Source organism: Astatotilapia calliptera, chromosome 1, assembly GCF_900246225.1.
Source record: "Astatotilapia calliptera chromosome 1, fAstCal1.2, whole genome shotgun sequence".
Lineage (NCBI taxonomy): Eukaryota > Metazoa > Chordata > Actinopteri > Cichliformes > Cichlidae > Astatotilapia > Astatotilapia calliptera.
The window spans coordinates 12847247-12854569 of NC_039302.1; the positions used below are offsets into that span (position 1 = coordinate 12847247).

The 7323-nt window shown below is 41.6% G+C and overlaps 1 protein-coding gene across 1 annotated transcript; it reads left to right on the forward strand.

Moving 5' to 3' along the window:
- Positions 1–174: 174 nt before the first annotated feature.
- pou4f1 (POU class 4 homeobox 1) lies at positions 175–3346 on the forward strand. The gene is made up of 2 exons (XM_026165105.1): positions 175–610; positions 1073–3346. Exons 1-2 carry the CDS (start codon positions 488–490, stop codon positions 2054–2056), a joined length of 1107 nt encoding a protein of 368 aa, XP_026020890.1. The 5' UTR covers positions 175–487; the 3' UTR covers positions 2057–3346.
- The last annotated feature ends 3977 nt before the right edge of the window (positions 3347–7323 follow it).

Below are 7323 nucleotides of genomic sequence, written 5' to 3' on the forward strand. Positions count from 1 at the left end.
ATTCTGCGGCATAAAGTCAATATTATTCGGCCTCCAGTTAAAAGATAAGGCCTACAGGCACTGGGAACGGCGAGGTTCTGTGGCTGGGAGGAGAGGAGTGAGCCCTTAAAAAACGCAGGCATCCAGTCTCCAGATGTTATTGCCTGCCCTGTGAGCAGTTTTTATCTGTCAGCCTGTTCACTGTTCTGGCAGTTTATGTCTCGCGAGAGCAGCCGAGCACGGGCTTGACGAGATCTGAGGCGCTCAGGTGTAAGAGCCTCTCTCATCCCCAGCAGTGGGAAACAGTAGACAGATAAGTGCGTCTGAGAGACTGCAGGCATCTCTGTGATCTCCGGGCTCAAGGCTGCACTCGGCGCACTATACAGCGAACTACACTGCGTCATTACTGGATAGGCAAAGGATCACTCTGTGTCTGTGATTGTTTTCTAGCTCTTGTAGCCGTTATCCCCCTTCTTTCCGTGCACTTTAATTGGAGAAGCTCGCCAAGATGATGTCCATGAACAGCAAACAGCCGCACTTCGCCATGCATCCCTCTTTACCCGAACACAAGTATACCACCCTGCATTCCAGCTCGGAAGCTATAAGGAGAGCCTGTCTGCAAACTCCACAGGTAAACCATCCCCGAAAACTTTCGCTTTGTCCTTGTTTTTTTTCTTCTTCTTTTTTTGTTACTTGCTTAAGCTGCTTGCAGCACTGAGCGCTGTCTGTGCCTAATAACAAGGGCTGCTCCAAGGCACATTCAGCCAAGACGCGCACTTAATGTTTTTTTCATGTATTCCACAGCAATCACTGGAAGAGTCTGTGATCTTTTTGAAAGCATGCTCACGCAACGCCGGGCTTTACTGTTTTTGTATTAATTTTTATGACTTGCCGCTTCTGAAGGAATACTCCGACTCTGTTATGTGTCGCCAAAAGTCCCGACTGACAGATTCATTTATCCTTTTTTCTTTTTTTCTGTCGCCTTCCTTTTTTCTTCACGTCCTTTCCCATTTCTTACTCACTTTGAAAACCTTCATTCTCCCCCTCTCTTTCTTTCTGTCTTTCTTTTTTTTTTTATCCCCCCCTCTTGCAGTTACAGAGTAACATATTCGCAAGCCTGGATGAGACGCTGCTGGCTCGGGCTGAGGCTTTGGCGGCCGTGGACATCGCCGTGTCCCAGGGCAAGACGCACCCGTTCAAGCCCGACGCCACCTACCACACGATGAGCACGGTGCCATGCTCGTCGACATCCACCGTGCCACTAGCCCACCACCATCATCACCATCACCACCACCACCACCAGAACCTGGAGCCACCGGACATTATGGACCACATCAGCTCGCCATCTCTCAGCTTAATGTCCAGTGCGCACGACGTGGCGGGCGGCGGAGGTGGCGGTGGCGGCGGAGGTGGCGGTGGTGGGCTCATCTCCACCTCTGCTCACCCGCACTCTCACATGCACGGTTTGAGTCACCTCTCCCACCAAGCTATGAGCATGAACTCACCTCTCACCCACCACGGGCTCTTACCGGGCCATCACGGGGGAGGTCAAGGCGGCCCTGGGCTCACAAACAACGGACTTCCCTCCATTAATGACTCGGACACAGACCCAAGGGAGCTGGAGGCTTTCGCGGAGCGCTTCAAACAGCGGAGGATCAAGCTGGGGGTGACACAGGCGGACGTGGGCAGCGCTTTGGCTAATCTCAAAATCCCCGGCGTTGGATCACTGAGCCAAAGTACAATTTGTCGATTCGAGTCTTTAACTCTCTCCCACAACAACATGATTGCGCTCAAACCCATCCTCCAGGCCTGGCTAGAAGAGGCCGAGGGGGCCCAAAGGGAAAAAATGAGCAAACCTGACATTTTCAACGGAGGAGAAAAGAAACGCAAGAGGACCTCGATAGCAGCCCCAGAAAAGAGGTCTTTGGAGGCTTACTTCGCTGTACAACCTCGACCGTCGTCTGAGAAAATAGCAGCTATAGCTGAAAAGTTGGACCTGAAAAAAAATGTGGTACGAGTGTGGTTTTGTAACCAAAGACAGAAGCAGAAGCGGTTGAAATTTTCCGCGGCTCACTGATGGGCGAGGAAGAGAAGTTAAAAAAAAAGTTAAAAAAAAAAAGTTGTGTGACTGAATTTGGGGACCAAGGGACACCGAGACACCATTTTCAGTCTTTTGTCTCCAGCGATTTTACACGCTGGTGCACAATGGACTTTAGATACCCATTTTATGAGGCTTCATATATCCTGTTTATTTTCACGTTATCGGTGAATGTGAAGTATGCAAATAACAGATTACACAAACTTGGCTCAGATGTTACCAGGGAAAAGTTTAGCGACGTCGACATTGCCTTTTAAATAAAAGAAAACAAAAGAAAAAAACTTGTGGAAAGAGGTAATTTGCTCGATACTATAGCGAGTTATTTTCTCCGAATAGGCCTGTTATTTTGAAGTATAGCCATTTACGAATTACCTCACTGATTGTTAAATGTGGTTTGGGTTTGATCTTTTCTGTCGTTGATATAGACTAAGTCATGACTGTTCATTTATTCATCCGTTCATTTATTCTTATTTGGAGGCTGCTACGAACTGAAATTTAGTTGCAAACTTTTTATGGCTATCGGAAAAATAATAATTTTTCAGGCCTGCATGAAATCCTAATTCACGGGAAGTAATTTAGCCTGTGTGGGCTGTCACATCTGCAGATATATTTATTTTGAATTTGCACAAAGGACCCTTTAGGTTTCTAGATCGGCTATGTCGAAATGCGTTTGTATATACAGACATCACTTTATCACTTACCAGAGGTGAGCTCCTGTATTCTGGAAACAAAATTAATAAGGGGGAGGGGGTCTATCTGCACCATTGGCATCACTGGGAAAAGTTTCAGACAGATCAGAGCATGATAGCTCTGTCTACATCATTAAGGAGAGATCGCAATCAATAAAAGGGGTTTTTCGTTCTTTCATGTGTTTCAGTTTGCAGTGCAAACACTCTATGCATTGGAAGAAGAATCACTGCATAGCCTACAGCAGAGTTGTCTACTGCTAGACCTTATTTTGTGGATGGTGTAAGTCACTGTTTAATGCCTGTTTTCACATTGAGATCACCACGTTGTTTGTCGTGTTAACTGTTACGGAAACGTTGTGTAAGTAATATTTTACTTTGTGCACAAAAGTATGTTTACAAAAACTGCGGCGACATGTGCATCATGGAGAAAATGTCCCACTGTCTCCTTCCCTCTTTCACAACTTCTCCACTCTCCTCTGTTGTCCTCTTACTTTCATTGGTACTATTCATCCTGTAAGCCAAATCCAACAGGGAGGTGTGTTCCAGCAATCTTCTAATAAATCAAAGAAAGAAAACTGTGCTTTTCCTGGTTGTGATTCGGCCTGCACGGCACACGATTATCAATGTTACTGCTGGTGCAATAGTTTAACGCATTACTATGGCCACGTGATAAAGCGTTTGGTATGGTTTTAAATGGCGTAGCTTTATTCTAATCAGCGATATAAAACTCATTATAATGGTTGTATATACATTTGCCTAATTTTAGAGGATAATATTAAAGTTTAAAGTTTAACTTTTGAAAGTTAGATACGTATAATTTTACATTTTTGCGCCGTTAGTTTCTCTATTATTATTATTATTATTATTATTATTATTATTATTATTATTATTATTATTATTATTATATAAACTAATATAAGTTTTACTTAAAATGTTTGTTTATTTTTTCTATATTATAATATTTATTTGGTATAGTAAGTAAATTGCGAGGCTGTATTTTAGTTGTCCTTACCTTTTATTTAAACATCTGAACATAAAATAGGATGAATTAATAAGTAATAGGCTGTTAAAGGAAAAAGTTTTCTTCCTATATTGACACAGGCCCAACAATCAACATTTAATGAAGTTTTAATGTAGAATAACTGAGCACTGACACCAGAGAGAGCGAGAGAGAGATGATAGAGAGAGAAAGAGGGTGAGAGAGAGAGAGAATGAGAGAGAGGGAAAAAGAAAAAGAAAAGTTGATTTTCTTTTTAAAAATGACCACTGTGTGACCTCTACCCCCTCCAAATATTTCTGTTCACTCCTAACTTGCAGATAGGCTATATCAATTTTTTTTTTTTGTGGGGCTTCACGTTCGGCTGCATTCATAAAGAGGAATTTTTAAGAGCATGTAATGCAATATTAATCGCGATTTGCTGATATAAAATGCAATATTTTCAGACAGCTTTCGGGGGTTTCAGGGGAAGCAGGCGGATGAAGGAAGTCGCTGTTAAATAGCAGAGAAAGCTGCTCTTTATTGCTTTTCTTTAGCTTTTGGCTACACGGACAGAAGACAGCGAATCCTTAATGTAAGTAAAATACTTTTTTGTTGAATTTTTAAGAAATTTTGTTGGTCATTTGTAACTTTTTTTCTTTTTTAAAGATTAGCATAGACGTATGTCATTTTGAATGAAAATATATATATTTTTTCTTCTGCAATTGCTTTCCCATTTAAATTGTAACAGGCCTGCTTCGTGGCGTTCCCCACTGCTAGCCTTATTCCACTACTTCATTCGTTCAATTCTGTTAAACATAATTTTGTAAATCTAATTTAAAAATTGAGGAAAATTGTGAAAAAAATAATAAGAAATTTGTTTTCGTTGTGAGAATATTTTTCCAAACGCTGTTCTTTCGCGACACAGACTTTCTAGGGAAAAAGAAAAGAATGAATGAAATGTAAAAAAAAAAAAAAAAAAGCTATTTGCTCATTAAGTGATATTGCAAATTTCCTGTTAGAGGTTGCCGCTATCACAGAGTCCTTTTTGTTGCATTGTTACGAAATAGTACAGCTGTTATATATATATCTATATATCTATATATATATATGTGTGTGTGTGTGTGTGTGTGTGTGTGTGTGTGTGTGTGTGTGTGTGTGTGTGTGTGTGTGTGTGTGTGTATATATATGTATACACAATGGCTTAAAAGTTTCACCACCTCATACTATCTACTGAGAGTAACGCAACACCGCTGGCACTGAACATACTCCACGCGCAGCACCGCACACGCCACATGGCAATCATTTCAGCACCACGAACAGCTCCGTTGGCGGATTGAAGAGTAATACATTATTGAAAGCCTATATCAAACAGCTCTGGGGTGCTGTCTCTCTGCACAGGGGCTCTGGATGAAGTCGGACTGTCTGCCTGCACAATAGCCTCTAATATGTTAATGGCCGTAGGGGATGCCTGAGGTACCATCCCCAGCTGCCTCGCCTACCATATGTCAGCCCGTTACGACAGAGTCCTCTATTAATCAGGGGGATATTTCATCAGCAACCTCACCGATATCATAACCCTTAAAGTTCTATCAATAGTCGACCGTGCCGGCGCCCGATCATAGGTATCCTTAGTGCCTGGGCCTAAAAGGGCCGTCCTCCTATAATCGTGTCTAGATCGTTTGAGTTACCCCATCCCGTCCCATTTCACTTCAGGTGTCCCGTTTGAGCCTTGTTACAATGAAAAACTAGATGATGATGATGATGATTATTATTATTATTATTATTATTATTATTATTATTATTATTATTATTATTATTATTATTATGTAACAGTGTTAATCACCGCCTTTCTTTCCTCTTTTGTATTCTTGCATAGGCAGCGATGGATTAATCACGGAGCCTACCAAAGGATCTCATAACTTAATTCCTTCAGGCTTCTAGTCAGGGGAGTAATTAATCTATACCGTGGATGTAAATAAGAGGAAATTGGATTCCTGACAGACGAAATGAGAGACTCTCTGACACCACGTTGGCAAATAATGATTTCACCACACGTTATGGTAACGCAGGCGCTTAGATTTATGAGAGCACGACTTTTTAGTATAGCTCTGAGCGGAGGGGAGTGGGCCTACCCTAATCGTAGCTGTTAGACGCCCAGGTTAAGATGGATTAGATCATTAGAATTACAACACTTCGAGCTGAAAGTTAAAGGAAATGGAAAGCTCTAACATACTGCGTTGGTTAAGCTTTTTTTCCTTCTTCTTTTTTCTTCCCCAATTGGCTTATGCTTTGTTCTTGCTTTGACATTGTTACACCCAATTTATAGAGTTTCTTAAAACAACATCAGTAAAACATATCTAAGATAAGAGCTCCCAAGGAGGGACCCCGCTGATCTAACAATAAGCAAGAAGGAGGCCCTTTTGGACGGAAATGTCAAACCGGGGATGTGGATGCGTAGATCCCCCAGATCTGCACTCATTTCCCACTTATATTTGCTCAGTAATCCGCTGTGGCAGCCCTCCATCGCCCGGGACCTGGTTTGAGAGGCAATGCTGTTGACACAAGGGTATATTTCAATCACAGAGGGTTCAGAGTCAGACGCACAACTTATTTGTCTAATAAATCCGTCATTTAGTAAGAAAAATATTTGATCTTGAGGGGCTGACCTCTTGCCATGTAGCTACTGACAGATAAAAATGGGCAGCCTATGTATGCTTCACGGATATGCAAGTAGGCTGCATAGCATAAAGCGCAATTTAGATTCATATTTGTATGGCGCCCAGTCAAAGTCCCCCCCCCCCCCCCCCCCACACACACACACACACACACACTTATTGTGGCATTTGCTGTCAGAAACTAGAGTTGGAAAACGGAAACGTTTTTTTTTTTCAGTGTTGAGGAGAAACGAAAGGTGAACCAGTTAAGAAGTCCAGACACTGACTAATTTTTATTTATTTTTAACATATATTTGTTAAAGTTTTTACAGTTTCATAGTTTCTTATGAATCACGTGCTTATAGCTCTGAAATAAAACATTTAACACACTGAACGTTTGTTTTGATTTAACAAACTATAAAAATAATAGAAACACACACACACACACACACACACACACACACACACACACACACACACACACACACACACACACGTAAGCTAGATGAAGTTCGCAGTTACAAAGCAGCTTGGACACTGCCAACGATTTGAATTTGGAAGCTATAAAAGTATGATGGCTTCAGTTATAGGGGGCATTATAATCAGAACAGCTGGCCTGTGTGGAGTGCCAAATTGTCGTCTTGGTAGTACAGAGCGTCATTAGAAAAGTTTTAGTATTGTTGGACTCAAAGTTGTGAAATAAAAACTCTCAGTAGGGATTTTCATTGTATTCATACACTGTCCAAGTTCACCATGTGTTGGGTTTTTCAAATCAGTCTGCTTGTTTTTCTTTTTGTTTTGTTTTTTGTAACCTAAAATTTTAAAACCCCTTAATTAAACTCTTTGAACAAGCAAACAGGAATCTCAGGCTTTTAAACGGCTTAAAAGAGTCCACACTGCCACTCCTTTCATCATCATGGCTCA

Excerpts from the sequence above, each read along its gene's own strand:
- pou4f1 (XM_026165105.1), top strand. The coding sequence starts at position 488 with ATGATGTCCATGAACAGCAAACAGCCGCACTTCGCCATGCATCCCTCT. Across the intron at positions 611-1,072 it reads CCTGTCTGCAAACTCCACAG|TTACAGAGTAACATATTCGC; the intron begins GTAAACCATCCC and ends CCCCTCTTGCAG.